This window comes from Haliotis cracherodii, unplaced genomic scaffold (genome assembly GCF_022045235.1).
Source record: "Haliotis cracherodii isolate W230 unplaced genomic scaffold, xgHalCrac1.p SCAF_22, whole genome shotgun sequence".
Classification (NCBI taxonomy): domain Eukaryota; kingdom Metazoa; phylum Mollusca; class Gastropoda; order Lepetellida; family Haliotidae; genus Haliotis; species Haliotis cracherodii.
Window position 1 is genome coordinate 10,383,610 of NW_027266278.1, and position 20,297 is coordinate 10,403,906.

A 20,297-nucleotide genomic window follows, 5' to 3' on the forward strand; every position below is an offset into this window, starting at 1 on the left:
AGACATGGATCCAATTTGACCTGAATATGTTTTCACGTTTCTTAGCTCTCACCGATGTGGTCCTTGACCTGCAACATTTCGGTCTTTTCTCCCACATCAATCTAGCACGCTGTTATATAACTGGAACACTGTTCACAGTGACGTTAAATCCAGATCACTCACGCCTGTTCTGACAATGAATACCCCAAAGGTATTTACCCCCAAGATTTATGTTTAAAAGGTACGAAATGTTACAGAATTTAAGTACTTTAAAAAAGGAATCATTAATGCTAGGCTAGCATTTCGAATGAACCGCACCACAATGGAGCTGTCAATCAACTTGACACATTCTCTGCTAATTCCATTGACTGAATCTGTAACATTTAGAGATATGAGGACGTCTTCACGTCGTGTCTCGGAGGAATAATATTACATCGCTACCGAGCTCACACATTCTAGACAAGATGGTCTCATGTTGGATAATTTAGCTGACGTGTCAACCGAAACGATCTATGATCAGATCTAACGTCTCTAGAGTATGCGTAATTGATGGTCAGAACCGATGGCTTGGCACTTGGTGTTGACGTTAAATTGCTGAAACTCTGAAGTAATAAGAACATACATGGAATAAGGGAATGCAATCAATATTTTAGAATTCGGAACATGCCAACAGTGATGAGATCAATGTTGCTGCATGAAATATTGACATGTTTTGAACGGTTTCAACAATTAGAAGTGGGATCAGTTCACATACTTTGCCTGGAAAACGATTTAGCTAATATTACTGATCTTGTAGATATTGTTGCTTTTATAGATATTTTTGATGTTGCTGTTGTTGCTAGTATTACTAGTATTGCTGATTTTACTGTGATTGTTGATTATAACACTCACTCACTCACTCACTCACTCACTCACTCACTCACGATCTAACGATCTCACTCACTCACGATCTAACGATCTCACTCACTCACGATCTCACTCACGATCTCACTCACTCACGATCTCACTCACGATCTAACGATCTCACTCACTCACGATCTATAGATCTCACTCACTCACGATCTCACTCACGATCTCACTCACGATCTCACTCACGATCTCACTCACTCACGATCTCACTCACGATCTTAGGATCAGTGAATCAGTGGATCTTGACAGTGGACCTAACATCGAATTGAGGCGCCATATTCCAGGGGGCCACATGTTGTTTCCAAAATGATCACTCACGATAACACCACCACATTCAGTCGGCACATCTGTACCTTTAACATGTCAGTCGCTGTTGGTAGTCTCTGTATCATGTAGTTCATTAGGTTCCAAACACTGGACAGTCCCACATTGTTTCTACGCCTGTCAGCACCACATCCGTGCTCATGAGTTTCACCAAAGTGGTAAATATCTAAGACTTGCATCGCTTTGGACTTTTCTCCCACGCCCAGCTGACATGCCGTGATGATAATGAGTGAGTGAGTGAGTTGGGTTTCACGCCGCTTTTAACAGTATTCCAGTTACAGCACGGCGCTTCAGCTTAATGTGGGAGGAAAGCCCGAAGTGGTGCAGGTCTCAGACGTTTACCACTTCAGTGAAACCAACGAGCACGGGTATGGTGCTGACCAACCTAGAAACATAATCGGGGCGAACCGAGGATTCGAACCCGCAATCATAGGTTCCTGGCGTGCCCAAGGGACGCAACTCTGCACAGCGAATCGCGGCGCCTTAGACGACTGGGCCACATGTGCCCCCTCAGCGGATACTGGGGAGTTGACGTTATATGCAACGACTGACAATAAAATGAAGGATAAATGTGCACGGATATGGTGCTGACAAACCTAGAATCTATATCTATATCTATATCTATAGCGGGGGTACGGGTGGCCCAGTCGTCTAAGGCGCCGCGATTCGCTGTGCAGAGTTGCGTCCCTTGGGCACGTTAGAAACCTATGATTGTGGGTTCGAATCCCGGTTCGCACCGATTATGTTTCTAGGTTTGTCAGCGCCATACCCGTGCTCGTGGGCTTCACCGAAGTGGCAAACGTCTGAGACCTGCATCACTTCGAGCTTTCACTCCACATTAAGCTGACACGCCGTGATATAACTGGAATACTGTTAAAAGCGGCGTTAAACCCAACTCACTCACTCACTCACTATATCTATATCTATATCTATATCTATATCTATAAAGTCAACGCCGGGGAATTATCAGCCGCAGTTATCTGCCGCAACAGACTCCCTTGGGCGAAAAGGCAAACTAATGATAAAAATACAATGAATGGGTCACTGAAAATCAATGACACCAGGTGTTCACAAAAAGGGTGAGCATGGCCCGCTCTCCCGCTACCACCCGCAAGATTAGTGTTTGATTGATGTCTGACGTCGCAAAGCAATACCCCACCCTTTAACAAACACAAGCAAAGGCAAGTCAATTGTTCACCTGAATAACACGAGCACTTATTTATGGTAGTGAATTGCATCGGGCATAATTTTGTTACTGATGCGAGAAATTTTGAAATAACCTCCACATGTCACTGAAAATCAATGACACCAGGTGTTCACAAAACGGGTGAGCATGGCCCGCTCTCCCGCTACCACCCGCAAGATTAGTGTTTGATTGATGTCTGACGTCGCAAAGCAATACCCCACCCTTTAACTATGTTATAAGCATGTGTTGTTTGAGAACATATCAAATAGTAATGACACCAGGTGTTCGCACAAAGGGTGAGCATGGCCTGCTCTCCCGCTACCACCCGCAAGATTAGTGTTTGACTGATGTCTGACGTCGCAAAGCAATACCCCACCCTTTAACTATGTTATAAGCATGTGTTGTTTGAGAACATATCAAATAGTAATGACACCAGGTGTTCGCACAAAGGGTAGCGTATCCTGCCCCACTGGTGGCACCCGTCACAAACACAAGCAAAGGCAAGTCAATTGTTCACCTGAATAACACGAGCACTTATTTATGGTAGTGAATTGCATCGGGCATAATTTTGTTACTGATGCGAGAAATTTTGAAATAACCTCCACATGTCTACTTTAAAACTTTTTGAAAGCTTTGCTGAGTCCTTGAATGTTGTAACCTTGATCAAATTAAACAACTTCTGAGCAAGAGTGATATGAAACTCTTTGACATCGTCATAGAGAGAACATGTTCTCGAGTAAGCATCAAACGTTATTAAATCGACTCAAAAGACATACCACAGCAGTGTGGGCAGAAAGCCCACTATCTTGTAAACTATTCATCGTGACATTTCTGGAAAAGCCAAATTGATAAAGTTTTCTTTCAGCATCATTTCAAAAGCAAAAATGTTGTACAACACAACACAAAGTGGTTTTATTCCTATCCGGGAACTGGCATGAAGCAAAACATCCATTACCGTGGAAACAGGATCAAAGAAAATATTACAGATATGTCGCTACATCTTCTAAATGGTGATGTAAATGGAACTGTTGCGTGGGAGGTCATCTTCAATAAACAGCAACAACAGCGTCAGGTGCCTCATAAATATCAGCATGATATAATTGTTATTGAGCAAAAGGTCAAACAAAATGCAGGTCAAAGTAACTTATTCTCATAGTATCTGAACAAAATGTCTCATAAACCACGCGCTTCTTGTAACCGACACAAAACATATTGATTCAGACATTTATATTATGCTCATGTGTGGGTGTGGATATATATAGAGGAATCATGTTGTTGAGTCAACTGTCCGTTTTATTTTTAGGTGCTTGTGTATGAAACCCTGGTGTGAATGGTGTGAAACTGTGACGCAAGTGCCTTGTATAAAACTGAGACATAATGTGCCCTCTATGAAACAGACACACACGTGCCCTGTGTGAAATTGAGACGCAATGTCCCCTGTGTAAAACTGAGACATAAAGTGCCATGTCTGAACCTAAGACATAATGTGCCCTGTATAAAAACTGAGACACAGGTGCCCTGTATAAAACTGAGACACAGGTGCTCTGTATAAAACTGAGACACAGGTGCCCTGTATGAAACCAAGACACATGTGCCCTGTATAAAACTGAGACACAGGTGCCCTGTATAAAACTTAGACACAGGTGCCCTGTATAAAACTGAGACACAGGTGCCCTGTATAAAACTGAGACACAGGTGTCCTGTATAAAACTGAGACACAGGTGCCCTGTATGAAACCAAGACACAGGTGCCCTGTATAAAACTATGACACAGGTGCACTGTATAAAACTGAGACACGGGTGCCCTGTATAAAACTGAGACACAGGTGCCCTGTCTAAAACTGAGACACAGGTGCCCTCTATAAAACTGAGACACAGGCGCCCTGTATAAAACTAAGACACATGAAACCAAGACACTGGTGGCCTGTATAAAACTGAGACACATGTGTCCTATATAAAACTGAGACACAGGTGCCCTGTATAAAACTGAGACACAGGTGCCCTGTATAAAACCGAGACACAGGTGCCCTGTATGAAACCAAGACACAGGTATCCTGCATAAAACTGAGACACAGGTGCCCTGTATAAAACTGAGACACAGGTGCCCTGTATAAACCTGAGACACAGGTGCCCTGCATAAAACGGAGACACAGGTGCCCTATATAAAACAGAGACACAGGTGCCCTGTATAAACCTGAGACACAGGTGCCCTGCATAAAACGGAGACACAGGTGCCCTATATAAAACGGAGACATTGCATCATTGTAATAAGGGAAATCATTGAAAGTTGTATTGATTTATATTAATTAACAGATGAAGTAGTGGTGTCTGAACGACTTGAATAAAATTTGAAACAGGGCTTCCGAATTAGCGAGGCTGGACCCCCTTTAAGTGTTTCTTTACCAATACGTAATAAATAACAGTCTCAGTATGAAAGCCTCCACAATACATGCGACCCATGTCAGTCAATACGACCGTGCCTGAAGCAAGGATATAGTCCATTCAGGCCTCACGCAAACACGTGCGTCTACGTCAGCCGTACAGAACAGACAACTCTTTTACGTATCTACCTCGGGGGTTCCTAACGTAAATAACAGCCTGTTACATATGTTTACTAATGTTGGACGGAAACTGTTAGGCCAGTGGTCTTTGAAAACATCCGCTGTAGCCATATCAGCGAACGGTCTGGCGACGAGCCCCAGGTTAGACTCCTCACAAGGGTACACTATATGTCTCCTCGGTAACGGATAGATCGATGTCTCTTAAACCTACACTTGAAATGTCTCCATTATCATAATGGATTTCATGTCGTACATTTAGGAGATAAGGGTGCTGTGTTTTGAAATTCGATGTAGTCCCATTGTATAGTAGATACCGCTTATTTGTACATTTACAATCTCGCACTGGAACCGAGTAATTTAGCGCGAGGTTTGAAATGTATAAATAAGAGGAATCTACTCTACAGTGGGACTACATCAAATTTGAAAAAACAGTAGGTTTATCTCCATTCTACCATGCATGACCGCAAGTGCTTTGAAGACGGCGCTCTTTTGCAACGCTTAACAACACAGGGTGCAAAGGTCCGCTATCTTAGAACAATGCGAAAAGAGGGCACAGGTAGTAATATATATAACACGTATTACTGAGGTTCAACACTAAAATACCCGGGGTCTTGACTAGTTTAAAATAAGAGTTCAAAACGCATAGTTTTTAAAAAATAAGTTGACAAATAACCCTCCAAAAATATATAATTTCATCGCAACCACTGTTTGGACTCATCAAGCCTTTCTTATGGTAGGGCTCAAAGGTTATAGAAATAGTTTTAAAAAATCCTGAACGGTTTTATTTCACAAACAAACTTTATCAATGAACATTCTACTATATATTTTACATGTAATTAAGGGGGGCACGGGTGGCCCAGTCGTCTAAGGCGCCGCCATTCGCTGTGCAGAGTTGCGTCCCCTGGACACGCCAGAAACCTATGATTGTGGGTTCGAATCCCGGTTCGCCCCAATTATGTTTCTAGGTTTGTCAGCACCATACCCGTGCTCGTGGGTTTCACCGAAGTGGTAACCGTCTGAGACCTGCATCACTTCGGGCTTTCCTCCCACATTAAGCTGACACGCCGTGATATAACTGGAATAATGTTAAAAGCGGCGTTAAACCCAACTCACATGTAATTAAGTGGTTCGGTCGGGTAGCCTAGTGGTTAAAGCGTTCGCTCGTCGCGCCCCGGGTTCGATTCCCGACATTTGTGACAATGTGAAGCCCATTTCTGGTGTCCCTCGTCCTGATATTGCTGGAATATTGCTAAAGGCAGAGTAAAAACCATACTCACTCATTCACTGATTAGTTAGTAATTACCCCATGTAAATAATGCAAATTATAAACAAACAATGGCTGTCAATGTTATTGTTTAAACTCTCCGTGCCTCTGACAAGTTACACGAAGCAAGGTAACAACCCCGATCTATGATGTAGTTCAACATTAACCTATAGATTCACTGGGAATGAGCCTGCTGGTACAACGTGACTGACAATGGAACTACATGGAGTATGACTGAGCAGCCGTTTTGTCAAGTCTTTGAATTGCATTTTCAAGTGATACACATAAAGAAGAGAATTTATGGATGTCAACTTCCTTATTATGACGAAACACAACGTTTCGGGGTATATGCTTACTCCTTTAACAGGTGAATGAATACCATGAGACAGAGAGCATATATAATATATAAAAATTAATAAGATAGCAAACGGTGGAAACTAACAAAGGAGGCCAACAGATAGTTGCTTCTGATGAGTGATTAGCAAAAGACAATAGAAGCCAACAATTTACAGTAATTAGCGCTGATGGTTATGGACAACTGGAAGCCAGCCCTTGAATTATCATTTACTGGCAATGGGCAATGGACAATAGGCAAACGGGAGGCCGGAGGTAATTAGCACTGATGGAAAGAATGGAAATCGCAATAAGGGCAAAAGGAAGCCAGCTAGATAATTAACACTGCTTTTTAGACTGCAGACAAGCCATCAGCTTGACACGAGGGATTCAAGATATCATTGATGACATTCGACGCTAGCATGTGAAAGAAAATTCAAATGTGACAGTTGTGGCCCTGACACAGTGATTCATGTATGTTTTGCTTAATTGTGCGTTGTGATGAACTTCCTTTGCTCCAACATCAGTGATATCGGGACATTTTGAATTGACGTGGCCCTTCGAAGGGAGGTGTGTTTTCCGATGGACTTTCAAATCCCCTTCTCCAAGACTTAACGTTGCTGGTTGACGGAGATGGGAAATCGATTTTGGGCCAATATTTTACTTTCATTATCGTTTGTTACAATGAGGAAGTTGCCTCTTCGTCACCGAACATGTCCCTAACAGTTTCATAAACGTTAAAATTTGTATGCAAATTATATACCTTAGGTTAGTTATTCTTGTATTCTCATCGAAGCACTAAGGGTTACGGCCTAGAGCGTCAAAATCGTCGCCAAAAGCATTGCATATGAGACGTACCGTATTTCTACTATTTGACGCTAGGCCGTCTATTAATTTCGCGAAGCTGTTGGCCCGACGTGTATTAAAGACCTGGTTTACATATAGAGACCCAACGTCTTATATATCGATACTGTATACAGTTCTTATCGTTGATCGGCGGCCATCTTTTGATGGATCGATATGTAGCCTACCGATGTATTCATACGCACGTTTTTCTCTGTGTGTGAAAAGGCTTTATATATTTAAAAAAACAGGTTTCTGCATAAAAGAAACCTCTTTGTTAACCATTCGGAATCAAGATTTCATTAGGCGTAAAAGGCAAAGTAACGATTAGAAATATATGAAAGGACAACTGAAAATAGGTAAAGACACAAGGTGGTCGCATAACACAAAATATTGAAACTTATTTTAAAACGTTTTAAAGTACGGTACTTGTTCTTATTTGCATTCGGAACACATCAATTAAGAGGAAGAAAATTTACCGCCAGTAAATTACGGTTATAACGAACTCAAAGGGACCACTAATTTTAGTTCGTAATAACCGTAGTTCATTATCAGCTTATATACTGCATATATGCAAAATAATGGCCGTGACTAAAAAATATAATAAGTTCGTTATATTGGTCAGTTCGTTATAAGCGTGTTCGTTATAAACTTAGTTTACTGCAGTAGTTATTATATTATTTGCAATTGTTTTTTTTAAACAGGTATAGTTAAAATATAGAATCTCACTCACTCTGGCATATAAATGTTTGCATAAGTAAAGAACGCTACGCAAAGAAAACATAGTGTTAATTTTAACAAGAGCGTTTACTTAACCTCGGGTGGACAAGTCTAACGGTAACGTGTAATGATGTGATGTATACGTGTGTTACTAAGTAACCCCATGCAGAGATTGCGTCAGTTCGGTCATGAAGAAGAGAAGGTGATCAATTAAGTAAATACATTGTATGGAATAACCACCGTTGGTTCTGTGGAATTGTCAGTGTGTATTGAAGTATATTGCGCACTGACATTTATATGTTTCTGTGCAATTTGGAGATCAATGCTTACCATATAACTGGTGGCAAGGTTATCAAATCTATGAGTGAAATAAATCCCTTTTCCACTAGATAAACTGATACCGTCGTTCTCCAGAGTGGGGATATTTTATACTACTCAGTGAAGTTAAAGTACACCCGATTCCCTCATTGAATCTGTCATGCCATGGCAGAGTAACCATGGTCATAAATAAAAGCTACAACACGTTTTCCTTATTCATAAGTAATGTCTGCCAAAAGCAGACTCGGATGTACGATTCCGACTATATCTCGAGCAAGTGTTTATGACTCACTATCAAATAGTGACGATACCAGGTGTTGGAGGAAAGTTGAGCGTACCCTCCCCACCGGTAACAAGTATACAAATGACAAAGATTTTCTTTAACTTTTTTTTAGTAGTATATATATCACCGCTGGTCGAAGTTCAAGTCCACTTGCCATGGTTCCAGGTCATACCGCAGAAGCAGCACTGCCAAATCATGGCTTGAAGGGATCCCGTGATGTTTGTCGAAGACATTTCACACTTGATAGTTGACAGTCTTCTGCCAATTTCATTTTCCGTTTAGCTTCTTCTCTGTTGATGACACGATATGAATCACATGCAAACGACTTGGGTTATATAACCAGTTTCGTCTCTGTTGATGACACACTATGTATCACATGCAAAAGACTTGGATTATATAACCAGTTTCTTCTCTGTTGATGACACACAATGTATCACATGCAAAAGACTTGGATTATATAACCACTTTCTTCTCTGTTGATGACACACTATGTATCACATGCAAACTACTTGGATTATATAACCAGTTTCTTCTCTGTTGATGACACACTATGTATCACATGCAACCGGCTTGGATAATATAATAAAAGGATAGAATATTTAATGACGATCTTGGACACTGTTCTCCAGGGTTGTCAGTATGACGATTGACACCTGGTGTCCGACATACAATAGTCATGCGTACATGAGGAACGTGTTCCATGAAGGTGATGCTGTGCCAGCATCGTCGTTTTCAGGCTCCTCTTTTATTCCTTGCAATGGTCAAGTGAAATGTGTTTTCATTATCTCCAGCCAATGACAATTCCGTTTGGTAACATCCGTAACTTTTTTCTTTACGTTTTATTGATCCATTTGGTAACATCCGTAGCTTTTTTCTTTACGTTTTATTATTTACATTTTACAAACCATCTTCACCTTTGGTAGTAACACATGCAATAATATCTCTGTACCTCGTGTGATGTTTCTTTTCGCGAACACCTGTTGTCATGATTGGTTTTCAGTGATCAAATACTTTTCACCGTTATTTTGCCTTTTACCACCAATGAATTTTGTTTCGGCAGATAATCGAGACTTATTATTGTCTGGCGTTGACGTTTTGTATATAATCTGCCGGGCAAAAGAAAGAACCCATCCATATTTTTATTATGGCTAAAAATGAAACAAACTAGAAGGTGATGTATTCCATACTGGCATCATAGTGTAATTTTGGACCTTAAGTTTGCAGTGTTTCGGCTGCTGTGTTCAGACAAGTAACGTTTTGATAACGTTTACACTGTTTAGGTCAAATCCAATTTTCAAGTGTGAACGTTCTTTTGCCCGCCCGTGTATTATACCCTCAAAGGTATATTAAAGAAAGGTCTTTAACGTTAAGCCCGGTAGACATCCATAAAAGGAATATTAAAAAAGGATGACGCTAAGCGAGGTAACTGTTGAACAAAGACACAACAACATGGGTAAATTCAATATTTATTGTTATCATGTTTGGTTCAACACGACAAATGCATTTGATTTACATAACTGAATACCAACCAACAAATCAAATTCCTCATAACGTCAAACATAATACTTTTTGTTGCACATCCCGTTATTCCATATTGTTCAGTTTCCAGCGAATACAACTGGATCAACGAATATCTGGAATAGCAATAATGGATTTGGTTTATGTCACCTATGAGCTTCCATACATATGTGTAACCAGAAACCTGGCTCTCCGAACGATCTTGAGGGGCATCCATATTTGTATGAGTGAGTTGGGTTTAACGCCGCTTTGAACAATATTCCAGTAACATCACTGCGTTTTCAACTTAATGTGTAAGGAAAGCCGGAAGTGATGCAGGTCTCATACGTTCACCACTCTGGTGAAACCCACGTGCACGGGTATGGTGCTGACAAACCTAGATTACTTGTGTGCCCAGGGTACGCCACTCTGCCGATTAGCATGTGTGTGTGTGTGTGTGTGTGTGTGTGTGTGTGTGTGTGTGTGTGTGTATGCCCATCAACATCGTGCGGTAAGCGGGGTTACTCGACGACGAACCGGATCAAAAATAACTTATGATTATCAACTTCTTTGTTTCTTTCAGTGAACCCAAAATGTCGAACTGAGAAAAAAGAAGAATCTAAATCATATGTCAATTCCTGTTTCATTGATACCATTTCTTCTATATGACACGTTACAGGGTTTGCTCTTCAGCAAGTGTATTTGTTTCATGAACTAAAGTCTGTGAAGAAAACCGACGTCGACAACCAGGAATTCCGTCCATCTTTTAAATCTCGGTTGGCTTCACAAACACTGAAATTATACAGTTGCAGTACAGTAAACTACGGTTATAACGAACACGCTTATAACGAACTGACGGATGTAACGAACTTCCTTTTTTGGTCCCGACTATTTGCTGTAGTGCTGTATATATGCTTATAACTACGGTTATAACGAACTAGAATTAGTAGCCCCCTTGGGTTCGTTATAACCGTACTTTACTGTACCTCATTTGCAACAGAATAAGAAATGTTACATATTCTGTATAAAAATACATTTAGAAAACCCGTTACTTCTAAGAAATGTATAATTTAAACTCAATGTAATACCTGGTCATTCAACATCAGCATAAGGAATTCTTTCTTTTGATCCAGCCGTACTAAGTTACAGAACATATACCTTGCAAGGGTATGTTAGTAGTGAAACTTCCAACCATCGATTCTCGCGTTTAGATCCCATTAAACCCGCCTCAACGTTAACATTTGTTCTGAAGAACAGTTTCAAATTTGCATGTGCTTGAACCAGTATTTACACTCGCACATGTGTGAACAATAATCAGCACTGTTTTGGGAATCATGTACATACATTTAAAACACATAGTGCAAACATGGAACATCCAGGTCATCCATTCCGTGTGTACCCATGGTAACAGTGCGGGATGCATAACCATCTATGCTAATATCACAGCGATATATCAACTAATCACAGTTTTCTTCATGATCATAACAAAATATATTAACATACATTCCATTCCTTAATTTAAAATGAGCAATTTCCTACACAGTACCATGTTTCCATATTATTAAAAGGATGACTCGCTCGTATAAAATATGTATGAAAGTTATTTTACATGGTATGGATCACGGTTAATGTCAACAGTAACATACGTTAACAACAAACAAGCATGTGAAAGACATTCCGTGGCTCATAAAAACAGTGTCTGTAGCGTTAATAGGGGACGACCATTTGCTATTATGGGTGAATTGAGGGGTGGGGTGGCTGGGATATTTTTAAAACAAGAATAACCTATTCCTAAAAATCCTGGAAATGCATTATTAAATTTTACTAAAAGATGCATCTTTCAGTTGGATATAATGGAGACAATCAATTACGGGTAAAACACAGTGTGTAGACCCTCCTTTTAGAAACAAATGTATGATTTGAAGCGCTCATTTAAACAATATCCTGTCGAAAAAATACAAAAAAACCTCACACACACACACACACACAAATGCAAACATACACACTCACTCACTCACTCACTCACTCACTAACTCACTCACACACTCACACACACACACATACACACACACACACACACACACACACACACACACACACACACACACACACACACACACACACACACACACACACACACACACACACACACACACACACACACATCAAATGGTCGATCCGAAACAACCATCACCCTCATTGCCAAATCCCCGCACGATGCGTCTTATAAACATGAATCTATGTAACTATCTCATACGCGATGTAGATATAGATACTACCGACTGGTGTACCCTCGGGCGCTTTACTATGGCAACACCTATACTTGATCATGGCCCTACAACAGCTGTGACGCAAAGTATGCTTCTTGAAACAGTGACAAGATCATTATCGATCACTTCAGGGATAGGAGTGGAGGTATTAAACTCATATTTCTTGACATGGCAACTGGGACCACGTACCTTACAAAACATGCCTATACCAAGTCGGTAGCGGTCATGTAAACATGACTAAATAGGATAAAGTTTACACAGTGACGTTCCTAGTCGATATGTAAAAATATGCAATTAGCACGAGCTGCAATAAATAATGCCATATGGATGATCGTGAATGGATTATTTTGAATACGTTATCTGCTTCGGCCTTGTTTATTAGTTTGTTTAGGCGGAATATCTTGTTCAGCAGTGAATAAGTACAGTTTTACGCCGCCTTTAGCAATATTCCAGCAATATCACGGCGGGGGACACCAGAAATGGGCTTCACACATTGTAGCCATGTCGGGAATCGAACCCGGGTCTTCGGCTTGACGAGCGAACGCTCTAACCACTAGGCTACCCGACCGCCCATGTTCAGCAGTGAGACGACAATAATACTGGTGACCGACTTTGGTATACGACGGTGGCTCCATAATACTATAACGTGCAGCTCTCGGGTCTCCACCACAGTCAACATGCTTGCCTGTTACCTGCTTCATTCAATTTGTATATAATCGTTATCCAACGGTATGGATCAATGCTCGTTTTATCAATCACTGGTTTTAATTGTATCACACCTGCAGTGGTACAGATAGACTATTTCAAACTTTGACGTAAAACAACATTCATCCACTATCTAGAACGTGACATTGAGACGGCGCATATTTACTTGTTCATCGCGGGAATCTTGTCACGTGAATGTTAGTTGGTTGGTTGGTTTGTTGTATAACGCCGCACTCAGCAATATTCCAGCTATATGACGGCGGTCTGTAAATAATCGAGTCTGGACCAGACAATCCAGTGATAATATCATGAGCATAGATCCTCGCAATTGGGACCGATGACATGTATCAACCAAGTCAGAGAGCCTGACCACCCGATCCCGTTAGTCGCCTTTTACGACAAGCATAGTTGCTGAAGACCTGTTCTACCCCGGAATCTACACGGGTCTCACGTGAATTTTTTAAAGTTGAATGCATAATGTAAATATAAGGGCATGAAGACTTGCCATAATCATAAAAAATGCCATAGTCCATACTATAATTCCGACTGTATCGGCATGTGTTTATGAATCCCTATCAAACAGTGGTGACACCAGATGTTCGCGAAAAGGTGAGCCTGTCCTGCCCTACATGTTGCACCCGTCATAGTACATGCAAAGTCAACTTGTTTGATAGGCATTTAGAAGTTGGAGCACTAAGTAAGGATAAGAATTTATGGTTGAACAACTTCTTTATTACAATTAAGAGCGACGTTTCGGTGTAGGTTCTATCACTTGCTTGATAACGGTGTTAGAACCTACACCGAAACGTCGCTCTTAATTGTAATAAAGAAGTTGTTCTTCCATAAATTCTTATCCTTACTTATGTAAAGTCAAGTCAAACATTCACGTGAACAAACACGGGATAATTTGGTACCAGTCAAACTAGGGAATTGCATCGGACATCAATACTGGTGTTGACCAATAAGAGATGCCCTGATTATAGTCTCGCCTTGATCAGTGTGAAGCCTATTCACCTGCTAAGGAACCAACGTATGACACTATTTTCAAGTGTTCAGCACAACTGTAAGATATACATGACGACTTCGCGGAGATTTGATTGAGGGGAAGAGCATGTTCCGACTAGACCACAATAAGTAGGTGTTGAGGTATCCCCGAATTAGGGCCATTAAGTTTAAAAGTTGCAGAAGAGTTTCTGTAAAGGACAAAATATGATAAGGGGCCGTTTGAGCCAAGATCTGCATCATTTAAGAAATGACCAAAACAATTAAAAATCGTTGGCAATGTATCAGATGTGTTCATATGCACTATAAATAGGCATATTTATTTAAATTCTTACCTGATTTGGACTCATTACAACGCTAAATGTATAGGTAATGTGTCAAAAGAAGTTTTAATGAAAAGAAATTCTGCTGTTTTAACATGAGCAAGTCTTTGTTCAGGCCGATTGTCCTGGGGTATGTGAAGGCAGTGGAACACGGTAAAAAATCATCTTATCACGGACTAGCAAAATGATACTATTTCTCTTGACGTTCGTTTGCACCAGACCTACGTTTTGGTCACAAGTGTAATAAAAATACACATGCGAATTTGAAAAAGAAAAACAGCTAGATGTCAGCAATACAAAGATTTTCCTATTGACTGTGAGAACCCTTATCTTACTTCGTCCTTCACCAACAACGGTACACAACGATTCCGTAACAAGTGCTACTCCCTCTGTTTATCATAAGACCGCCTCCGTGGTCTAGTGGTAGAGCCTCCCTTCATGAGAGCGGAAGGTTCGGGGTTCGATCCCCGGCCGCGTCACACCAAAAGACGTTAAAATATGTTATATGTTGTTACTCTGCCTGGCGCTCGGCATTAAGGGGCTAAAACAAGGACTGGTCGGCTCGGAGTCAGTATACTGTGTCTGAGTGGTACATTCATGTTAAACTGCGGCATGGTATCTCAGTGGGCTAGCACTATAAATCGGCATCAGTCCGGACGAGTACAAGCAGTCTCACATACACTCACACACACGTGCATGCACGTCGCTATAAAAGTGCAGTAATCTTGGACGCGACGTTAAACCCCATTTCAGCTCACCTCACCTGTTCATCATAGTGATACATTTTGTTGTACATTCCCTTTGCATTTGAAGCTCTGTCCATGTTCTAGCACGAAACGCACAATAAACTGATTGATCGAATGACGTAGTAAACATCAATTTTAATGACCATTATAATTCAGAAATAGGCTTATCTATACCACATGTTTTACAGAAAATGTGTATATTCAAGGTTTTGTGTGATCTGCATCATCGTCATTGTTAAAACGCCATTTCCGGTGGTATTCAATATGTCGAAAAGAGGAAGTTAGTAAATCGTATCTATATTAAGGTTTTTTAAATGAACCATTTAGTTGTGTATTTCAAAGGTTTTGTGTGATCGTTATTGTTAAGACGTCATTTTCGGTGCTATTCACATTGTTGAAAATAAGAAATTAGTAAATCGTATCTATTTTGTTCTAAACCGAAACCATTCAGTTCGTGAGTATTAAAACCAGGGCCCAATTGCACAAAGCGATCTTAGCGCTAAGACTACTGTAAGCCTATGTTAAAGTATGGGCTTTACGATCATCTTAACGCTAAGATCGCTTTGTGCAAGTGGGCCCTGCTGAACCTCAGTGTTACTAACACGTCTTGGACTAGGCCAATGTCCCACTATGTACCAGTGGAAGCAATGAGTGTATCACTACCCGTATGTATCGACATCATATCTTACAATTACACAGGCACCGATCATTACATCTCTGAGATTTCTCACTCAATTAGAATTGCAGGTATTTAGAAACATCAATAATGCCAAATTCATTATCTGTCACTGTTCGCTAACAAACATATTTTACAACGAACTCTCGGCTACCTCCGGAAAGGGTACATATTACGAACGACAAGACACCTAATTGTGACACTGAACATGTTATGATGTAACGAATGGTATACTTCCTGTATGACACGGGACAGATGTACTATGCCTCCGAGGTATGTTCAGAACACTCTGATTTGTTTATTGACGAAGGTCGCCAATATGAGCACAATTGTCTGTTGAGTTATCACAATATTACTGACATGAACGTCAGTTTTACTGGTATATGTTCGATGATGTGACGGTGAGCGTAGCGTGTACGCGACCTTCCGTCATAGTTACATTCACATCAATGTCAGAGCAGGGTAGAACCCTGCTCATCCTGGTTACGTCCGATATGAATTAATGTCTCATCGTTGCTTTTGAGGCCTTCTTGAGAAACGATAACCGTGGACAACATCCCTGGAGAAGCTTGATGTATACTTTCCTGAAGTCTCGCATGAATAACGGGTAAATAATAGGGTTTATCAAGCTGTTACAGTACCCCAACCACACAAATCCCGTGAAGACCTTTGGTGGGATGCACCTGCAGAAAGCGTCCGTGATGTTACACACAAGAAAGGGTGCCCACGTCACGACATACGCTCCCACTATCACCCCCAAGGTCACGGTAGCCTTCCTGGTGAAAGGTTCCCTTAAGGACTTGTTGGAAACATCCTTGCCCAGAAGAACATGACTCGGAGCTATGAGAGTTCCCACAAAAAATGCTTGTCTCTTCGCCTCCTTGGACACTCGGTAATACAACACGAAGGCGATGATGATTGGAAGCAGTATGGTTACCGTTGAGGCCGTCAGGGCGTAAGGTAGGCTAACGATGAAGATACACTGCGGCTCAGCGCTAAAGATTGTCAAGTTTTCTAACGATGGAAGATCCGGGTTGTGCCACCCGTTTTGAATGGGGACGAAGGATGTGCATATGGCGATTGTCCATGCTGATGACAGAAGAAGGAGAGCTCTTGAATGTGTCATGAGAGCGTTATAACGAAGTGGTGTCATTATAGCGAGGTATCTGTCCAAACTTATCAGACACACGTTGAGGATGGACGCGCTGCACAGCATTACGTCAAACGACGCCCATATTGAACAGAAGCCGTTCCCAAGTATCCATTTTTGAAAGATTTCGTTCATTGTAGCTGGCACCATCACCATCGTCGCGACTAGTATGTCCGCAAAGCTTAACGACACGATGAAAAAGTTGGAGACGGTCCTTAACTTCTTGTTAGACGACACAGCCACAAACACCAACACATTTCCAGCGATCGTTAGAAGTATAATACAGAATAAAGTGACTCCAGTCAGTATCCTTCCCACAGTAATACTCTCCGTGGCGACGTCATGAATCACTGGCCCCACCCCACCGGCCACAAGAGGGGTAGCGTTGGTCTGGGCGGACAAAACGGTGTCGCTAAAACGGCTAGTGAGACCCTCCGACGAGACGAGGCTGGAAAAGTTCATCGTCCAATTCAGAAGAAAAATACACTGAAGCGATACATGGGGAAGTATATAGCGCAGTAGTGGCCGATCAATACTCCAGCCAGCACACAACGAGAAACCAGTCCGCCTTCACTTGTGGAGGTGGGTACAGGAAGTTTACAGTTACTCGTCAACAGCCCTCCCCCACCATGCAATGACTTCGCCTTGACAGTGTTTGAATAAGTAAGGAAACAGTGTCTCCGTAGACTTACACGTACTGGACAAGGACATGCTTCTATAGCCTAAACGGTAATGCATATACAGACGATATTTCCTTCCACCGTTATTATAGTGTACAATGACTATTATGTTGCCTGTTCACACGCGGTACAACGTCTTCGGAACGCTTCATATTTTACATTATGAACCTTAAGTATCCATTTCAAGACTGTATTTCAATCTCACTTTGATTTCAGGATAATAAGTAATATTTTGTTTCACCTTATCCAGCGACTGAAGGGGGTCATGAAACTCGGACACTTCGTTGTTTTCATTGTTGGTGGTAGAAGGGAATAATCCAAACTTTGTACACACTGAATACTGACAACCGTAGATCAATCCTCATGTGACCTTTCAAGTCAATCTGCTATTTCCAGGAACTGAGTGTTTACGAGAAGATTGTCATCTTCCGCAATCGGATTCCGTTGATGCTGGATCTCAGTAAGTCCTTATAATGGTCTGTTAGCATGGTGCCACCGTTCCTGCAGCTAGGATCTACAAGATAGAACACAACAATTACAATACTGACGTGATTCGAGCGCAGTCATCATCAAGGGATGACTTGTGCAAGATAGACTAGGTATACAGTTAACAAGCGATAAGAGGCTGTGGATGAATGAAAAGAGAGATTGCATGGTGTGACTTAAGGTGCCCACTCAATCAAATTCTAAAACTCCCAGCCACATCACGACGGACTGTAAATAATCAAGTCCTACCAAATCAACAATTAACGGACACCTTGATCATCGACCCACCCTGATCATACAATTCCAGGGGCGGTTATGTAGCCTAGTGATTGAAGCGTTCGCTCGTCATGCTGAATACCCGGGTTCGATATTCGGGTATAGTGTGTGAAGCCCATTTCTGGTTTCCCCTGTCTTGATTTTGCTAAAAGCAGCGTAAAACCACCAAACTCGATCACTCATACATTTCCAATGTCTTGATCGGTCCAAGGTGAGTTTGGTTTTAAGACGCTCTGAACAGTATTTAGATTATATTTGACGAGGTGCTAGGTCTATGTGGGAGGAAAACCGCATGACAAACCATTAGGTCTCAGACGTTTACGGCTTTTGTAAAATCCACGAGCACGTGTATTCTGCTGACAAATTAGAAACATAATCAGGGCGAATTAGAGTTTCGAACCCACGACCTCTGGTTTTATTCCGCCTGTCTGCACAGCGACGCCGTAGACGACAGGGCCACCCGTGACCACGACCAACATGTGGTACTGGAAACCTTTTCTAATCCCTTCATCCGCAGTCTGGTGAGTAAATGTAACAAAATGAAAGTGATCTCGTCTTCAAAGCGTGTCTTTGTTTGGACAAAGTAAACACGTGGATGTTAGTGCGATGATGTTTCTCATTCAAAGACGATGCTGATGTGCAATCCATTGGTAAAATAACGTTTGATCTCCGCTGGGTATATACAACAACACGCGTCAAACTCGAATCACTCACTGATCAAACATTTTCAAGATATGTCACCCCATGATTTCTGCATTTGTAAAGTAACTGAGAGAGGCTCACAACACATGTCGCTGACCAGCATAGCCAATAACTGAATTATTGACCGTCCGATACTGTTACAATAGCGCTGGCTATGACGAAACGTCAACCACTCTCCAATCTATATGCATTATCAACATCGAATACCCATCTAAAGATCTGGGGTGGCAGGCTTTCTACCCCGAATTTATTATTGGGTGATAAATATCATGAGAACATTCACACTTTAATGAACATTAATATTCCAAGCCTCTCCCGCTTCCTTGATTAGGGACAACCAAAGGACGTGTTAGTATTACCAAGACCAGGGCCAGAGGATCCCAATTTGAGGGCACCTCATAGGACACTATACGTCATAAGAGTATTGATTTTACTTTCATCTCCACAACAAATCACTCTAATAATATTGTAAGGTGTTCTTTGGGGAAAGCATTTCTAGTATAAATTATTCCGGAAATTGTTTTGAAATTGAAACTGTTTATTGATCGCCCCATACATTGACATTTCACCTGCAATAATCTGTCTAAGCGTTGTCTTAGTGACGCAGTTTCAACATGACGTCTAGATTGAAGACAAGACGGTTCGTTTTACTTCTGTCATTAATAAGTAAGCACTAATTCATGTTCAGTCATAAGACAATTTAAGAGGGCACTTGCCATTAGATAAGAACCTTGACTTTAGTCATGTGCAGCTCCATTTCGCCAACCACCATGAATGACATAAGACCGCGGGCACTAGCTATTGTTAATTACGCCATAGAGTCTGAAAGTAATGACATTTTGACCACGAGGTGGTTCTGTGATCATCGGCAACCTTATTCAAGCATATGAAGTCAATCATTTTTTTGGACAAGGCAGTTTAATGAAGTAGCATATGTCTTTTGATCTATTCAATAAGACCAATTTAACCAAAGCAGATTTCTAAAACAACTCTCACATTAAGTAGTTTCTATTTCGAAGGCACACCGACATGTCTAGGAACATGTATGAAACCATGGACATATTT

The 20,297-nt window shown here is 41.3% G+C and overlaps 1 protein-coding gene across 1 annotated transcript; it reads right to left on the reverse strand.

Annotated features, from left to right (window-relative positions):
- Positions 1–15,876: 15,876 nt before the first annotated feature.
- Positions 15,877–17,550, reverse strand: LOC139471226 (5-hydroxytryptamine receptor 6-like). The gene has a single exon (XM_071253519.1). It carries the CDS (start codon positions 17,548–17,550, stop codon positions 16,438–16,440), a length of 1,113 nt encoding a protein of 370 aa, XP_071109620.1. The 3' UTR covers positions 15,877–16,437.
- Positions 17,551–20,297: the final 2,747 nt, after the last annotated feature.

Coding starts and splice junctions, on each gene's coding strand:
- LOC139471226 (XM_071253519.1), bottom strand. CDS start 17,550: ATGAACTTTTCCAGCCTCGTCTCGTCGGAGGGTCTCACTAGCCGTTTT.